General features: G+C 40.5%; 1 protein-coding gene across 1 annotated transcript in view; it reads right to left on the bottom strand.

Annotated features, from left to right (window-relative positions):
* Window positions 1-2,887: 2,887 nt before the first annotated feature.
* Chrna7 (cholinergic receptor nicotinic alpha 7 subunit) overlaps window positions 2,888-18,701 on the bottom strand; it is a 113,918-nt gene continuing 98,104 nt past the window's right edge. The window contains exons 5-10 of the mRNA XM_047540157.1: window positions 16,266-16,345; window positions 13,024-13,191; window positions 11,448-11,642; window positions 10,395-10,481; window positions 9,270-9,379; window positions 2,888-4,716 (exon numbers count right to left, since the gene is read on the bottom strand). Of these exons, the coding sequence (XP_047396113.1) occupies window positions 4,198-4,716; window positions 9,270-9,379; window positions 10,395-10,481; window positions 11,448-11,642; window positions 13,024-13,191; window positions 16,266-16,345 (1,159 nt within the window). The 3' untranslated portion in view covers window positions 2,888-4,197. The remainder of the gene's footprint in view (window positions 4,717-9,269; window positions 9,380-10,394; window positions 10,482-11,447; window positions 11,643-13,023; window positions 13,192-16,265; window positions 16,346-18,701) is intronic.

The raw sequence follows: 18,701 nt of genomic DNA, 5'->3' as shown, positions 1-18,701 counted from the left end.
TAGTCTTAAGGATTCTATTAACACAATAAAACATTCTACTAGAGCCAAGGGGGAAAGTTTCTGATGATCTCCAGGGATACTGGAAAGGCTTTGACAAAAATCTAATATCCACATTTTTCCAAGAGAGCAGTAATAGTTTGAGAGTCTACATGGATACCTTTTAATTATGACAAGGAAAATACGTGTCTTCAAATAGAATTGTGTGAGACATTAAAACATCCTGTTAACGTTAAGAACAGACAAGTGTGCTATGTGAATCATTGTTACTTAATCATTGTTACTCAAATGCAATTGGATAAAGAAAGAAATAAGGGTAATATTGGGAATAAGTCCAAAGAAAATTTTAGAAAAAATAAGATATTACAATTAGGTGGTCGATTATGACATTAATATACAAGACCCAACCACTTTACTAAACATCCAGTTTGTAAAACTAGAAAAATCCATTCCATTGAAGATGATAGCAAAATGACAAAACCTCTAGAAATAGACAAGAGATCCATAAAACCTGGTGAACAAGACCATAAAACTCAAATGAGTGACATGAAATTTGACTTGAACACAAGCCTAGATTGTGGTGTTCCTGAATAGGAACACTTAATTGATAAATTAATTGGGACTCATTTTTTTAAAAAAGATGCATATGACAGAAATAAAGAGAATGGGAGTTGATGGGTGTGTTGAAACCAATAAATAAAACTTTAGAAATTAAAGGCATTAAGAGAAAGAATCAATAGAAGAAAAATAGATCCAAATGCTAATAGAAACTAAGTTCACAAATAAGGTAAGGTATTTTTGAACAAGTGGGTAGAATACTGTTATTACAGAAATGCATTATTACATATTGGATTCACTCCACTGACCAGTCTGGAGGGGAAAACAGTGTTTTTACCTCTATTTCTTGTGAAAAAAAAAAAAATCATCCCTGGGGAGTCAGAAGACATAAACAAATGAAACCACAAAGTTTTAGAAGAAACAGTGAGTAAGTTTATTTATAATCTCAAAATGAGGAAGGCATTTAAACAAACTGTAAATGAATCCCAGTATCTACAAAGGAAAATACAGATAAATTGAAAACATAAAATTATAAACTTTCTATATGGCAATAAACAAGCAAACCAATAAACAACATCAAAAGATAAAGGATAAACAAATAAACACATTTCAAGACATAAGACAGAAAGATCCTGACATGCATAAGCAAATGAATTAAGAAAAAAAAGCCAAATAACCCAAATGCAAATTGCATAAAAGTATAAATTTACAAAGATTGAAATTGCAAAAAAATCATTTGAAAACATGTTCAACCTCACAGTAGAATGAACTGAAATTAGAATAATATCGCAATATCATTTTTTTACCATACTAGGAAAAAATAAATTCAACAGTATTTAGCACTAGAAGGCTAAGAAACTGGTCCTTTCATTGTACTGATTGGTATCTGGAGGATAATCTGGCAATATCTATCAAAATGTTAAATGCACAAAGCCTTATGTCCAGCAATTCCATTTCTAAGTGGAATTTCTACCAAGATATAGTCACAAAAGTGTGGTAAAATATACATACAGATATGCTAAGTGTAGGTTTGCATATAAAAATAAAAACTGGAAATATCTACATGTTTACCAATAAAATAAAAATCAAATAAATTATAGTCCACTGAGGCTGAGGAATGCTAAGCAGCTGTTTAGAGGAATAGAGGTAGATCTTCATATGTCACTGTGGAAAGATCTTTAAGTCAGAACACTAGGTGCAGAGTGCTTTGCAGAGCATAAGGGCTAGAACATGTCTTTCTCCACGCCCACCCCTCTCCCTCTTCAGCACCCTCCTTTCCTTTCCTCTTTTCTAGAAATGCCTCTGAAAACTCATCAGTGGCCCCTGTGGGGAACAAAATGGGGAAGTGGGTGTGCAGAAGGCTGTTTGTTTTTGTTTCATGGTACAGAAGACCAAACACACAGGTGCTATACCTCTGAGCCAAGTCCACACTCTTTAATTTTTTCATTTTGAGGAAGAGTTAGCTAAGTTGTCAAGGCTGGCCTACACCTTGTGATTTCCTGTCTCCGCCTCTCATGTCACTAGAATAAGGAAGGTTATTGTTTAATCATTCACATTTTCCTAATTCTGTGTAGAGTTAATTCCTAATTATTATCATCAATGACAGAATAGTTATTTGGGTGGTCAAAATGATCAACTTTTATTTGCTTTCTATGTTTTTCTGCATAAAATACAAAACCAGAAAGGTTCTTCTTTAAAGAAAAAAAAATATGGTAGGGATCAATTTTGTGTAATAATAAGAAATGAAGCACTCATTCATATCAAAACACTTCTATTTGTTTCTAAAAACACCTCAATAGGGAAAAAAAGAAAACATTGTGCATCATTTTTCCACACCATGTAGAATGTGTGGACCACCCTGCTCCAAATGGTATTTTGCTACATTCTTGTGTTTTATCAACTTTCTTGTAAACAAGTTCTCCTCTCTTAAGTTGCACACACAGGCACTTACACATATGCATACACCCATGCGCACACACACACACACACACACACACACACAGCACACACAAGTCTTATTTCCTCCAGTACAGATGAATTCATAGGCATTACTCAGAAATGAATGAAAAGAATGGCTAGAGAAACAAATGCAAATTCTTTTGCTCTGAAAATCTAATCTTCCATGATATGCCCATCTCTAGAGTTGGAAGTTGATTAAACATCTCTGAAAGCTCAGAAGCATTGCACAGTTTTGAGCTCTGAGCAGTTACTAGATGACACAATAGAACCAGAGAGGGTTTTCTTGGTGAATACCCTCTGATCTCATAAAACAACAACAAAAAAAAAAAAAATGAGAAGAGACATGGTGGTTACTGTCTGCTAGATAATCTCAGTGGAGCATGGTGTACCCTCTTAGGTTAAAAAATTGAAATTGTTCTTGTCTTCAGAACACATCTCCAGTGATCACTCATTGACCCTGAGCCAGTTTTCTGTGTTGAAGCTGGGGTGAACAAGCTACAGGGAGGCAGATCCCCAAAATCCAGAAACCAGGGCTACTTGCTGTGCTACCTCTGATGGTCTGAGGCTCTTCCATGTTGACTGCCACTGGATGGTCATCTAGGAAAGCCACCATCCCTCCCCAGTTTGTGCCACAGGGGGCCAGAGAGTTCCCAGTCCCTGCCTCCTGGCCATGACACATGGAGAAAGAGCCAAAAAACATGCTCACTATATGGTGTGCATTTGGATGGATGAACACAATTCTAAAACGAATCACCTCCAACAAGTGTGAAACATCTAATACATTCTCATTTTTTTTAAATACATTAAAGTGTGTAACTTAGCTTCATTTATTCCTTTGAGCTGGTTATTTCTCACAGAACCCTATTTTTCCATTGGATTTTGCAGAACAGAACAGGGTCCAGGGCTAGCACACGAAGCTTGGGAGTCATCTGGGATCTATAGGGGATACAGCCTCTTATGCACACTTGACTGGTTCTGGTCCTAGACTGGAATTGATACAAACTTGTGTCCCTCTGATTTCCTCAACAGAGTAGGTTTGTGAAAATTAGTCAGCTGGTATAAACATAGTTTACAAGATCAACACACACATTCTCAGTGTCTGTCTCACTTTTTCATAGAAACAGAATACAACTGTTTCTCTCTTCCAACTGTCATTGGTAGAGAAAAAAATAAAGTTGAACTGCAGAAAAACCAGCAGACAGGTTTAAGTATTTTTTTCCTTTCACAAGTCAATTATTAGAATGGATTTACTGAGTAGTTTATTATTATTAGCTTTAATCTAGGTTTGTACAGGCAAAAGCACACATTGAATTTTCTTGTGGGCCTTATGGCAAGTGACATGCAAGCATGCAAAACCAACTGTACGAGCCTGCCCTGGCAGTCTGAGCCACAGAAATCTCTCTAAATGGCTCTCTAGAAAGAAAACAAATAGGCAAAATGACTGTACAGCGGCCCTGCTGAACATAACAATGTGCCAAAGGTATGCATAAGATAGTGAACAGAAAAATACTAAGATCCTATTATTGAAGGTAACAAGCAAACTGTAACCATCAGGATTGACAGTCATAAAGTATACATCAGCATTGTCACATTTAATGATACTGTGAGTTTACCACACAGAATTCTCACCAAAAACCACTTTGCCTATCTGTGCATTTCCTACATGTACAGAACCGGGTGATGTTATGCAAAGTCTTTGGACACAGCTTCCACAAAGTTTGGAGCCGACATGAGAATGCCAATGGTGCAGATAATGGTGAAGACCGAGAAGGCCATGAGGCACAGGCGGTCCACCACGCAGGCTGCAAACTTCCACTCACTACAGACAGCCTCACTCTCATCCTGGCAGCGGAAGCGGTTGGCGATGTAGCGGACCTCCTCCAGGATCTTGGCCAGGTCTGGGTCCCCCTCTGGGGGCTGTCCACCATGCAGGAGGTGCTCGTCATGTGTAGGGGAACAGGCCATGCGGCCACACACGACCCCAGAGTCAGGGGTTGGGGCACAGTGCATGCCCTCCAGGCCTCGGAAGCCGATATACAGAAGGTTCCCGTTGCTGGTAGGGGGTCCAGCACTTGCACTCAACTCCACGCTGGCCAGGCTGCAGCGGCGCTGCTTGTGCTGGCAAGCTGGGCGGACCTTGTCTTCCCCAGGCCTCTTCATGCGCAGGAACCATGCACACCAGTTAAGAAGGATGACTCTGGTCTGGGGGGACAACAGAATGTTAAGAGAGGCCAAGAAGTGGATATTAACTAATTCTGACAGTAACATGATCCTACATAACAGGCCCTACTTTGTTGATCCTGGGGCTATCAGGTTTCATCACCTCCTCAATGAGTCTACACTGGCGAGCAGTGCCAAAGCCTTACAGCTATGGAGATAAATGTGAAGTGAGAATAAAAGCTACAGTTTTATCACCCTGGGTCTGAGCTGAGTTTCTTCCTGGGGTGGGCACACAGGCTGCATTCTTTAAGACAGTCTTGGCAGAGGAGAAGGTTGACTTGAGAAGAATGCCTCTGGGATAGAAGGAAAGTCATTTTTCCTCTCTGATCCTGACTCATCTGTAACCAAGGATCTTCAGATTTAATCCTCTGACTCCCATACTGTGTGTGTATAAGACACCCTAGAAGACCACCATAAACCACAGGGGCACTAGGAGACTTTAACATTCAAGGACAGACCTTGAGCACATGGACCACTGATTTGAAATAGTTCAGACTTTCAACATTAGATGGTTACATCCCAAGGACATTATTCTTTTGCAACACTGATTTTCAGAGTTACCCTGATTTAAAAAAGAAAAAAAGAAAAAAAAAGAAAAAAGTAAAGCAAAGCCCAATGTGAAAGAAAAAATGAGGGGTTTCCAATCTTATCCTAAGACTCAAGAGGATGTGCTGTACCCCACAGGTGTTCTGATAATGTTAAGACATAAATACTTACTAAATTATTTCAACCTGTATAATGAAGACACTATTAGGGATTATTTCTTCAGGTCTAGGAGCTCTGTGGAAAAATTCCTGGGAAACCAATGTGCTGTGGACTAAGGAAGTCTTGGAACCCCTCATCTCAAGATCCCTTAGGCTACAGTGAACACAAAATATCTGGGTAAGTACTCAGAGAAGTTAAAAGCAGAGTTGGCAAACTTTCCATAAAAAACCAGATGGCTACATTTTTATCTCTGTGGGCCAAAGATCTCTGTTACCACTACTCAGCTTACCAAGTAGTAAACAGAATGGGCGTAAATGGATGGGTGTAGCTATTTTCTAATAAGATTGTATTTAAAAAGAAATTTGGAAGCTAAATCTGACTACTTGGGCCTCAGTTTGCCACACTCTGGCTCAAGTGTGTTATGTTTGGTGCCAGAAGTTGGCAAAAAAAGTCACCATGTAAGTTTATATTATTTCTGTCTCTCTTGGAAAGAGGGGAGACAGCTAATGTCCCAACGTAAGAAAAAAAAGAAAGCATTTTTGTAAGCTCATCCAGATAAGTGTATATTTTTTGTAAGTTTCCCTAGATAAGGGTGTAAAAGGGGAGCTCTTTTCCTAAAATCACCTAGATAAATATTTCATTTTCATTTCATTTTATGATTACAGGAAAATTTCATCAGCAACCTAGCAGGTCTATTTCCCACATGTAGATAGAGATGGTAAGGGGTGAAGCTCATATCTGTAGGGCCTTCTTTCTTGGCATTCACTTTTAGGATATCTTGTTAAAGGTGACTGAAGCAAACAGATCTGGGGGCAGGGAATGAATGAAAAGGAGAACACTAAGATCAGTTTCACTGTAGCTGCAAAAACAGCCCTTCATTCCACAGTGTGCCTTCCACAGTAGGTGACACTCTATATGCTAGAAAGGCTATGTCTCCTGACCCTGGAGGGTTTTTTTTTACCATCTGTGCCAAGTAGGGAACACATAAACCTTTGTGAAAACACCTAGGGTAAATTTGGCTTTCATGAGACATGTCATCTCACTTGGGCCACTAAGAGCTCTAGAAAGTGAGTATAATTCTCCCATTTTACAGACAGACAAAATGAACTTCCAAGAGACTAACTAATAGGCTTGAGGTCATATAATAAGTAAGTGATTATGCCACTTAATGTGTTTAGATGTCTGCACCTTTATCGATCAGAGTCTACACAGCTCTCTCAAAGCTCCTGTGACTTAGCCCAGTTCCTTTTTGGAAGACACCAGAAAGCTTGCACCAGATCTTGAGGGAGGATGTCAGACAGTAAGTGCAACTAAACCCAGATGCAACTCTGCACATGAGAGCCAAGCAGGGTCAGGCACTTTTCCAGCTATGACTGAGTCTGCACATCCCCTGAGGCACAAATCCAGCTAATATGATCCACGATGCCAAGTCTATTTTTAATTCCATGGTCTGAATCATTAGCTTTCAAGGCCAAAGCGTCTCCAAAGATGAAATTATCCTCTTGGCACTTATCAAACTGTGCTTGTGACCTCTTCTGTTAGGCTGTAGTTTTGTTTCTGACTGTGCAAATGTCACATAATGCCACTGCACCCAGCAGTATCTTCTTCATAGCAACAGATCATTGTAAGAGTCCCTTGGAGGCTCTTTATGTTTCAAAAACACATGGAAGGAAAGAAAAACGCAGTATGCTATATAAAATGAGATGTACACACTTTATATTTCATTTGTAGCCAATTGGTTTTAACAAGCTCTTATGCTAAGAGGTGAAAAATTAGCATATGCTTTTAATTAAGATTTTTCTAGAAGAGCACAGTGCTATCAGGCCATTAAAAATGGTTTTACATTTGTGTTTTCATTCCTTTATCTTCACATCAGTTGAAATACTTCTAAAAAATAAGTGTTCATTTTTTCATATTTCCATAAACAAACACTAGAAGGAAAAAGAAGGAATGTTTCAATATTGGTGTTGGGAGCAGAGTGAAGGGAGCTGAATTTCCTTATGCATAGGGTTAATTTGAGCTAGACTTTTGAAACAGGTAAATGTATCATCTTCTTCAAACAGAAAGATGGACAGACAGAAAGACAAGCAAATAAACCGGAAGTCTGCTCACATATCTGTCCTGGCATCTTGCCCAAGTGTGTCAGGGATATAAGAAAGTCAGGGGCTGGGGATATAGCTCAGTTGGTACAGCCTGCCTCACATGCAAAAGGACTTGTGTTCAAATCCCCAGCACCACAAAAAAAAAAAAAAAAAAAGTCAGATGAGAATGTAGGTATATATGTGCAAATGTATCCCATTTTTTAAAGGGGGATGGGCACTTCTCAAAACAAGCCTCACAGATGGTAGCAATGTGACCTGTGCAGGAGGCATCATCATTTTAGGCTGAGTGACGCTGCTGTTGGTGCCATAAGCTACAGGCAAGTTTTTAGCAAGTATATGAGAAAAGTGTGCCATGAAAGGGCATTTGAGGGGAAACAGTAACTTTGTAAGCCCAATATTTTTAAAAAGTGATCTTTCCTAAGTTAACTTGTAGGTAACTATGAACTACTGCACATTGAATGTTCTTAGAAAGCTTGGAAACCCTCTGTTCTTGGAGAGTATCTAAATGCATCTCATACTTTACACTGCAGGTAGCATGGTGGTGATTTCTACACTCTCTTTTGGGCTTGAATGCAACCTAATGGGTCTCTAAAAACAGGTTCCTTTGGGGATAGAAGGGATTTTTCTATCCTAGACTATACACTCTGGATAGGAAGACTGGGAAGGTCTGCAGGGCCCAAATGAGTATGGGAGATGAGGGCAACTCTCCCCTGCCACAGATTTGGTCCTGGTGACATGAGGAAAGTCCAGACCCTGGCTCAGCCCTACTCAAGGTATCCTGACTGAGAGTCAAGGGGCAAGGTGCAGGGGTTTGAGCACTGGGTTGTCAAGGAGTAGATACCACGGATGAGTGAACATCAGCATACAGGGCCAGAATGTGGTGCTTGCTGCTGCAGGGAAGGGACATTGTGCCCTGGGCTGACATCACAGGCTGAGGAACTCACTTCTATACTTTTTCATCTATTTTCTTTCATGTCTTTCTCTACTAGCACTATTTACCTTTATGTTATAGGGTTCCCATTAGATTACATTTCTAAATGTATTAAGAGTATGTACACTTGCCCCTATGTCCCTGTGGGTTCCATATCCATGGATTCGACCAACACTCAGAAAACAAACTCAATGTGTACAAACTTATTTCTTCCATTATTCTCTAAACAATAGAGCAGGAAAACTATTTACATAGCGTTAGGTATAATAAGTAATGTAAAGATGATTAAAAGTATATAGGAGGATGGGCATAGGTGATCTGCAAACACAACACCATTTTAGATAAAGGACTTGAGTGCCTGCAGATTTGGGTATCTGCAGGCAATCCTGGAATCAGTTCCCTGAAGATATGGAAGGGTAGCTATATTTTTGTACAGCTCATTCCATGTTGCTAAGTGTCTATGTCATTTGTTGCTTTCTACTGTTGCAAAATGCTCCACACTGTCCATGCAAAAGAATTGTTTCTAAAAACACTCTGCCAGCAAAATACACAGACGACCAATATGTGAGCCATGCTCTGGAATGTCAGATTAAAACACTGCCACAGGATGGATACTAAGGGGCATACTCACCATAACTATACTCTCTGCAGAGATATAGAGAAAGGTGAAGTCATATGAAAAATAGGCTTGTCTGTTTGGGAGTGCTAATTTGGGGGCAGGGAGTAAAACAGATAAACCATATGTGAATCCTGCTTTAGGGAGGGGCTCTGACTCTATGGGAGTGGGAGGAACATACCCACTTAGGCATCTTGCCCCCATCAGGGTCATGGTGGTGATACTGCAGCACAATCACTGTCACCACAACAGAGAGGCCTACAATGATCATGGTGCTGGCAAAGTACTGGGCTGCGGAGAGAACAGACACAGGATGAGACCTGAGGCCCCAGTAGCACTGAAAGCCACAGAAGGAGCACACCCAGACCTTGCTCTCTTACTGTCAGTGCCTAGCCAGGCCTATAGCCCACTACCCACACACCCCTGGTGGCAAGCGGGCAGCCCAAAGCCCAAAAACCTGACTTGCCACCACCAAATGGGAGTGGCACCTCCCACAAAAACCTAATGGCTGCTGGCAGAATGCTGCTTTCCAACCTCACAACGGACTTGGAGGACTTGCTTCCCTGACAAGGAATAGAACCCCAGCTGTAGTAGTGAGAGTATCAAATTCTAACCACAAGACTGGGTATTCTTTTGTATGGTTCCATGTATTTATATCCAGGAAGGTGAAAAGCAATATAGTCTCCTGTTTCTCTCATTCCTCCCTGAGCAGAAGATCATGCCTTATACCTGTCCTGGACAAAACACATCTTTCCCCAAATACTTAAAATATATGGAGACCCTGAGTTATTTCAGGAAGCAATGACTAAGAGTTAAATTGTATGCTTCTCTCTTTGTAAGAAAAGATTTATGGACAAATAAGGTCTCAGTTAAAATAATGAATCTCTAATAATAAAACGTTTGACCCCAAAACAAGTGTGAGAATTATGGCAGAATGGGCATTTCTGTAAGTTTTTTCCTTTGAGATGGGGGTCTCACTATATTGCCCTGGCTGGTCTTGAACTTGGGTTCCAGAGATCCTCTTGCCTCAGCCTCCTGAGTAGCTGCACCACATGTGCACACCTCTGCTGCTGGCCATTTCACCAAACCACCAAGTTGAATATCCCCTTCTACTACTGGGACCCAAGTTAGTGGAAGCCATGGGTCATTGTGAATAGTTACAGCAAGTCATGTTCCCATGCCTAAAGATGAAGGGGTAGTACAGTTCTTCAGGGCATAAAGGACACATTTCTACTCTTTGCATATACTGGGAAATGCTAGGCACTCTAACTCTAGTTCTAAGAAAGGAGCCTGACTCTTGACTTACCTATCAATGGCACTGAATCAGAAGTTGCAGGCATGATCTCTGCTACAAGCAGCATAAAGACAGTTAGAGACAGTAGCACTGTGATCCCTAAAACAAATACACAGAAGATCCTTAGACAAAACATAAAAGTCCTAAATTCCATCTACCAGTAATAGGGTCATCTAACCTGTGTTTGAAAGAATTAGGGAGGTGCTGGGGAAAGGCCACAGGATGAATAGTTTCTGTACACATGAGCATGTATATTTTTTTCCTGGAGGAAAGTCTCTGTCACCTGTCAGAGTCCCAAAAGAAACTAATGAAGAGAAGTTTGGGGATCAGAATTTTGGAAGAATCAATGCAGCACAATTATCTGTCAGGTTCTTTATTGAAATATTATTGAGAGGTAGCTTCTGTACAGCAGGATAAAGAAACCATGCAGTCAGAAGGCCTGATTTCAGGTTTTGACTTTGCCATTTACTCGCTGTGTGATCTTAGATAAGTTATCTAATGTTCTGAAACTTGTGCTCAGAAAGTGAAATGTTTGTGATTGACATTTTGAGATATTGAGAAATTCTTTTGAGATATTTCAAAACTCATTTCACCTTTCAAAATGTTACTTTTCTTATTTTCATGTGGAAGCAACTGTAAGGAATTATGGGGCATACAACAATAGACAAATGCAAGCTGAAACTGAGCTGAACTCCCTATTCACAATGAAGGTTGACTTGATGCCACCAAGGAATAGAGTGGGGTGGGGGCAGTCAGGGAGAAAGCACAGGCCCTTCAGGCCAGAATCAAGCTGGTCCTTCCATGGGTTAATCCATCGTCTTTGTAGGATCAGAGGATTCCAGGATCCTGCAATATTCTCAGGAGGGTACATCCATCTAACTTAGAGCATGAATCAGGAGTCTATGATATTCTGGAGCTTCTCTGGGCTAAGAAGTTCATGAAGAATAAGTCAAACAGGCCCTTGGGATCCCAATACATCCCTGTACTGTCCATAGTGAACCCTACAGAACTGACCTCAAGGAAGGGCCTTCAGTCCAGACTCTTGCCAAAGATATGGGCACTTACCAAGGGAGATTTTCTCCCCAGAGTCTGCAGGGAGCAAGAACACTAGCAGGGCCAGGGCTGAGATGAGCACACAGGGAATGAGCAGATTAAGGCCATAGTACAGTGTCCTGCGGCGCATGGTTACTGTGTAGGTGACATCTGGGTATGGCTCTTTGCAGCACTCATAGAACTTCTCGCTCCTCTTGCCTGGGATTCCTGCAAGGGGAGGAGGAGAAAAGGAACTATCATTAGAACACTTAATTACTGTGTTTGTTTCAATGTATATGCCACACACAAGCATAGCCCTGGAGTTTGCTAAGTGCTAAAAATCTTGGTAATTGATGTTTGAATAAATCCTTGCTGGTTTGTTATAAAATTGTTTTGAGGTATCTCAGTGATACTTAAGAAAACTGGTAGATATTCTTTCGAGGGATTGTAAGTACCTAAAAGTACATGACAATAAATGATGCATTTTTCATTTTTATCATTATAAATCTAATTATAGTCATGGGCCACATAATGAAGTTTCTGTCAAAGATGAAACAAGTGAAGCTGGGGATGAGGTTCAATGGTAGAGTATCTGCTGGGTTTTCATGAGGCCCTGGGTTCAATCCCAGCACCACAAAACAAACAAATGAACAAACAAAAAAGAGATGGAAAAAATGTGCTTAAGTTTTACATCACCTGGTGACTTTAGCTGTCTCAGTTTGTGTATATACAGTGTAGGATGCATGCATAATTACAAAATCATGCAAAAAAGCATTTCGGAATGCATATACAATGTTAAGTGAAACTTAACTACATTGCTTTTCTATTTATAATGGCTGCAGATAAAAATAAAAGTGAAAATGGCTACAGAATAGTTAAAAAAAATCCTTTTCTGAGTCTTAGAAATTTTCTGACAGGGGGTAGATTGCCAGATAGACATCATGTCGGGAAGTGAATCTTCCAGAAGGAATGATTTTTCAGAATGTAAAAATTCTTTGCAAGATTTGAGAAATGTTACAATGACCAGTTTGACTCCTGACCTGGACTCTCCAATGGATTTATGAAATTTATGATCATGGTTTGCATCCATTTCCAACTACCAGAGTTGCCTCAATCCTGCTGATTCTTTTTCCCCAAATGCTAAGCTATCAGACCTACTTCTTGTTCTAAACCCCAAACTCAACTGTCCCTTAGCAAACTTGTTCAGTGCCTAGCCAAACATGTGTTTCCCAATATTTGCAAATGTGTTTTGCTCCTGAATAAAATTGTTTTTACTTTGTCTGGACCTCATTTGTGATGTTCACACCGTTGATTGAAATTTGCTGTCCAATCATGTTTTAGCAATGGAGTGGACTTGAAGAATGTCACTAGCACTGACTTGTTTAAACATGTCCTCACCAAGCTGCAAGTTCCTCCTAGTAAGTGTTGCATTTACTCATTGTTGTCAGTTTCTCATTCTAAAGCTCTCAGTAAATGATGATAAATGCTACAGAGTTCAAGAAATGCTCATGCTGGAAAGGGCAGTGGAAAATCCCAAACTTTTTAAGCTTGAGCAGGAAGAAAGCAGCTTTCTTTCAGGCTGCTACTCTCTTGTCTTTGCTGGGCTTACCCACGAGATCCCATTCTCCATTGGGGATATAGCCGCTGATATCTGCCTCCTGCATCTGCAGATCCAAGGACCACCCTCCATAAGACCAGGATCCAAACTTCAGTTTGCACTGCTGCACGTCAAAGGGGAACCAGCGCACGTCGATGTAGCAGGAGCTCTTGAAAATGCCTGTGCAGGTGATGGAAACAACCAGAAGGCTGAAATGGAAACCAGCTAAGATGGACTCAAAATACACAGCAGTCCCTCCAGCCCATGTCACACCTTCAAATTGCTTCTAGAACCTACCTAGAACAAACCATATACATTTTCTTTCTCTCTGTTTTGCAAACCTCTAGAAAAACAGCTCACCTAAAGCTTTTACTGTTTTTGAAATTCAAAAACAGTGACAGCTTCTGTTAAAGACGACTTCTCAGAGCTTTCTGTGCAAAGAATTAGTTTTATAAACTTGTATTTGCTCTGAGCATCAGACTCAATAGTCAGAAAAATTGAAGAACATTAAAAATACCTCAAAGGAATTGATTTAAATGATAAAAAGGCTCAAGAATCTAAAAAATGGGGACATGTATTTCTGTGTGGGTGTATTTGGTCTGGGGGGCATTTTATTTACATGACCAATTGGGAAAACACTTGGTTATCTAGAAATAAATGTGGAGGACTCTAGATCAAGAATAGAATAAGACCTGACAGGTGTAAGCTCAAGAGAGAATACTTGGATACAAGGAAGAGTTTCCACTGAAGGAGGAAGTCCAGGCTTTGATAAATTGGAAGTAAATTCCCCAAGTCATGCAGATGAGACCAGATAAACTCATTTCAGATTTTTATGCCCTGTTCTCTTTCCTGCTCAGAGAAGATTGAACAACACTAGAAGCCACGAATGGCTTAAGAGTCCCACTGCTAGTGGGGAAGGGAAGGCACTCTATAATTGTCTACTATTGAATTAAATAAAGACTGTAGGGAGGAAGGGACTCAAAGTGCCTTGGGAAAACACAGACTTCACCTCACAGCAAGTTGAGAAGAGATAAGAAATTATTTGCCCCTCAAGGTCCTTTAAATATGATTTACAACATTATTTCAAATGTTCGAAGGAATCTGGAAGTCTTAACTGACACTCCCCTTCCATTAGTAGTCTGGATTCCCCCAAACCCAGACTATTTGCATGTTAGAAAATTCTATAACTGTATAATTCCATTTCTATGAAAAAAAAAAAAAAAGAAGAAGAAAGACACAGAAAGCAGATCTGTGGTTGCCTGGGGCTGACTGTGGGAGTGGGGATTAACTGCAAACAAGCTAAAGGGATCTTTGTGGGGTGATGGGAGTGTTCTAAAACCAGATTGTGGTAATGGTTGCACAACTCTAAATTTACTAAAAATCATTGAATCATGCACTTAAAATGTATGATATGTAAATTCTACCTCCATAAAACTGTTAAAAATAAACATATGAAATGGAGCAGGAAAATAGTCACGTTATAATTAAGTCTCTATTTCAAAATCTGTACCCCAAACATTCTTTTATATCCATGTGTCTCTAAGCATCACTCAGCAGGGGCAGAGCAATGTCCCAGAACCAACCCTACATGACCCCAAGGCACAGGGAGCTCTGTACCTTTCCTGCCAGTGTAAGGGAGCATCCCAGGTCACAAAACAATGTGTCCCATCCTGACCAGGCTCCCAGGGCCACTGAGGGAGGGTCACAGGATGGAGTCTCACAGAGGCTGCTGCATTCAGGGGGTTTGAGGGTCCAGAGTGCTGCCTTAATAGCTGAAGATAAACTCAGTCTTCAGAAGAATTGCAATACATTGTTCCTCTACTCTGGTGACCAGTGGACACCATCTTCTAAAATGGCCCTCATAATGGCCCTCATAACAGAAGCTGTTACTTGCAGACCTGTTGAAAAGGTGTGCTAGAAGGCATTCTACAGCCAGCCTACAAAAGACCCACTGTGAGAAGGAAGGGCTGGGGTAGGAAAGATGAGTGGAACAGCCCAAGAGCAGATGCTTTAAGACAGAAAACTTGGAAAGCTGGATTTCTTCAGTCTATACAAATACTATAGGGAAGTATATGCTTTTGATAGATTTGGTCACTCATCTATTAACTTATTGACACATGTGCCACACATGGTTGAGGAGCCATAGATTCCAAGATGAGCAAACACAGATTCTGCGTAGGAGATGCTTATCATCTGCTGACTAAAAGAGCATGTAAACACCCAGAAAGCAAATAAGCTGCAAGATGAGTAAGATGTGCAGTTGAAGGGGTGTGTGTGTGTGTGGTGTGAGTAGGTGGTGTGAGTGTTTGCATACTGGTAGGGGGATAATTGCCAGTTTCTTGTAAGCAGGCAGTTAAGTAAACCAGTTAGTGGAGGAGATAATCCTTGAAAAGAATATGTTAAAAAAAAAAAAAGTTCTAAAAGATCAAAAGAACCCAAGATTGGTTAATATTCATATGCTAAATTACTCCCAGTTGTGCCTCAAGGCCTAAAACTTGAATTTCCCAGGCTGTGGATAACTCAAAGAACAGCTCAGGGCCTTGTAAGTCCCACAGAAATCGTGGGCTGGTTGGGAGGGAGGGGGTATCAATCCCAGAAAGTGTCTCACCATGAGGAAGTTGAAAAGGAGAAAAAACTAGTTCAGGAACAAGTCAGTAATGAGCTCCCTAGAAAGCACTGAACCTAGCATCTAACCCATGAGAGATCTTAAATGCATGAACTCAACACACAATCCAGCACTCTCACCAACACCTGAAGCACCTGCCAAGATAGTGAGTCAGCTGGGAGGAAAAGGGAGGGCTAAAATGAAGGGAAAAGGACCTGATTGTCCGGTTTATGGATGGAAAGAGAGAAGAAATGACCTGGTTATCAGACTTGCGGGTCAAATGGGGAAGAAAGGACACGGTAATCTGACTTACATGTTATAATGGAGACAAAAGGACCTGAGTATCTGGCTGATGGGTCAAGAGGAGAGGAAGGCTTTCTTTAATTGTGGGCTGACTTTAAGGAATACATGGTAGAAAGTAAGAGCACCTGATAAATGTTGGCAAAGACCACTTGAGTAAGATTTCCAAGAAAAAAGACAGAGATGGCACCCTTGAGTTGAGGGGACATGAAAGCACAGAGGGGAAGGAAGAGGAGGAGGTGAAATGCACACAAGAGCCAGCTAGCCCTCAGGTGGGCCACCAACTAGACTGATACTCACACTTGCTTAGATTTTCCAACTGGAAGAAGACAAAGAAAATGGATCTTACCTGGAGGGAGATACTGGCAATGCCCAGAAGAATTCACCAAGACATTGGTGTGGAATGTGGCATCAAACCGCTCATCAGCACTAGAAAGAGGAAATGGATTTTGTAAGCCAGTGATATGAGGCTGTGTATTCCTCAGTGCACTTAGATTAGTCATGCCCATGGCCAGATCAGCAGCAGCTGTCTAGGGACTCCTGTTTGTACCCAAACAGAGCCACACCTGGCCACAGAGCACCACCTTAGCTCACCTGGGCAGTCTGCTCAGAGCCCAGCTAACATGTGTAATATGAATTGTGGTGATTTTCATCCATGTATACAAAATAAAGCTCTTAACCAAAGCAAAACCTAAAATCAATTAAGGAAAACACCTGCAGATGAAAAATCTCAACATATCCACAGGAGATAAGGAATGAGTAGGTGCATGTGGTCACCCTGTCAGCCTCACAGGGCAGGGATTGTGACCTTCTGTGTTCAAAGCTCTAGTTCCAGTCTCTTGAACGGGGCCCAATCCTTGGCCTGAGGCTCTGATCCACATTTAGTAATGATGGAGGTGGGGATAGGCGAAGATAGCAAATTTAGCACAAGTTTTAGATGAATATGCCCCAAGTCCCTCCCCTGTCAGTGATGACTGAGATAAACACCACACACACACACACACACACACACACACTGGGAAAAAAAAAAAAGATTAAAAGTAAAGGCCTATTAACTGTGTCTTGCTTTTCCATTTTCTAACACTTTCACATTTGAGGCCTTGCTGACCCTGGAGGAACTGCTGCTCCTGGGATTAGTCAATTCCCAGAAATAGTAAACAAGTCTTTGATGAGCTCCTTTCAAATATGAATCAATCAATCCAGAGCCCATACCTCAACTCCCTATTCTGTCAGGGTCTACACTTAGGGTCACTATTTACCAGCTCTAATCACTCTAGGGATGAGAAATTATTCAAATTAGCCCATTATAAATCTACTTACTCTGCCTGAGCTGTTCCTTCCCTGGAAAACCACAATAAAGGCTCTTGTCACATTTTCTCTGGTTCCTTCTGCCTTACATCTCCCTATATCCCTGCATTGTATATTATGCCTCTTGCTTTTAGGGAACTGTGAATAAAATCTTCCTTGGTGACAGTCAATTCGTGTCTTACCATACTGATTAAAACAATTCCGGATACTATTAAAACACAGTCCTACATATAAATAATAATAAATGGCATCAAGAAAACCTAGGCAAAAAAGGTGCTCACTCCACAGAGTAAAGTTGCCCTCATTTTGACGACCAGGAAACCCCTAGTAAGGACTGCCCAGGTGGACAGAGTCTCAGCGAGCCTTTTCTATGCCTGAGGTCCTCTCAGGAAAAACCCAGAACCACTAGACATCTGTGAACCACTAGATATTTGTGATCCATCTTTACCATGAGATATACAATCAAGGAAAAACATTCTTTAAAAATCCAAAGAGATTGTCCATGAAAAGAATGAAAAATTACTTCTTTAAAAAAATGTAAGATTCTCCCCCAAATTCAAGAGGATACTGCAATTAGAAAAGAGAAAGCAACCTGGAAATTAAAGCTATGATTGATGAAATAATTTTCTATAAATGTTGGGAGGTTTGGCTGATAAACATCACAGAGATGACAAATAGGACAGAAATTATGCACACCACAAAGGACAAGGCCAGGAGAGTTCCAGTCACTAACAGAAGCTTCATCCAGAGACAACAGGGAGAGTGGGAGGGAGAAAATTACCAAAGAAATCACACAAAGAAAATTTTCCAGAGCAGAAAAAACCATTCAAGCATGAAGGCAAAGACAGACATTTTCAAGAATGTTGAAGACTCAAAGAGCTTGTCTCCCACATGTGAGTCCTTGGTCAGCTTCAGAAAAATAAGGATGAAACTGAGAAAGAAGAAATAAACTTGTAGACTAAACCTGGGGATAGAGGGTAGGTATCACCACAATGATCTAGGTAGGAGCTCAAGAAGGGAGAGTCCAGATGAGAGAGATGTTAGGAATTTGTCAGAGAGAATGGAGATGCAGAGCAAGAGAGAGAAGAAATAAAAGGGTGGAAAACATCATGGATTTGATAAAAAAAAATCTTAAAATAACAAAAAAAGGAATCAGAAGCTAGAAAAGAGTATTCAAGAAAGTCACAATTTGAATATGATACAAAAATATGATAAAATTTAAAGGAAGAAAAGGAGGGAGGAGTGGAGGCTCAGTTGTCATAAAAGAATTATCCTTTGAAACAATAAAGAATATATCCACCTCCTAACCTCCAAACACCAGAAAGGAAAGACAGAGATGAAATAGGATCAGGATTTAAATATTCTTGTTTGACTATGGTCTGTGTCTGTCTGTGTTAATGAGTCACATTATAAACCATGACTGGGCATAGAACAGCTGAAAATGCAGACTTTCACAAATTCATTCAGAATAGTACCA

Source organism: Sciurus carolinensis, chromosome 2 (assembly GCF_902686445.1).
Source record: "Sciurus carolinensis chromosome 2, mSciCar1.2, whole genome shotgun sequence".
NCBI classification, from domain to species: Eukaryota; Metazoa; Chordata; class Mammalia; order Rodentia; family Sciuridae; genus Sciurus; species Sciurus carolinensis.
The sequence above is the reverse complement of the archived record's forward strand: the minus strand, read 5'-3'. Positions and strand labels throughout refer to the sequence as shown.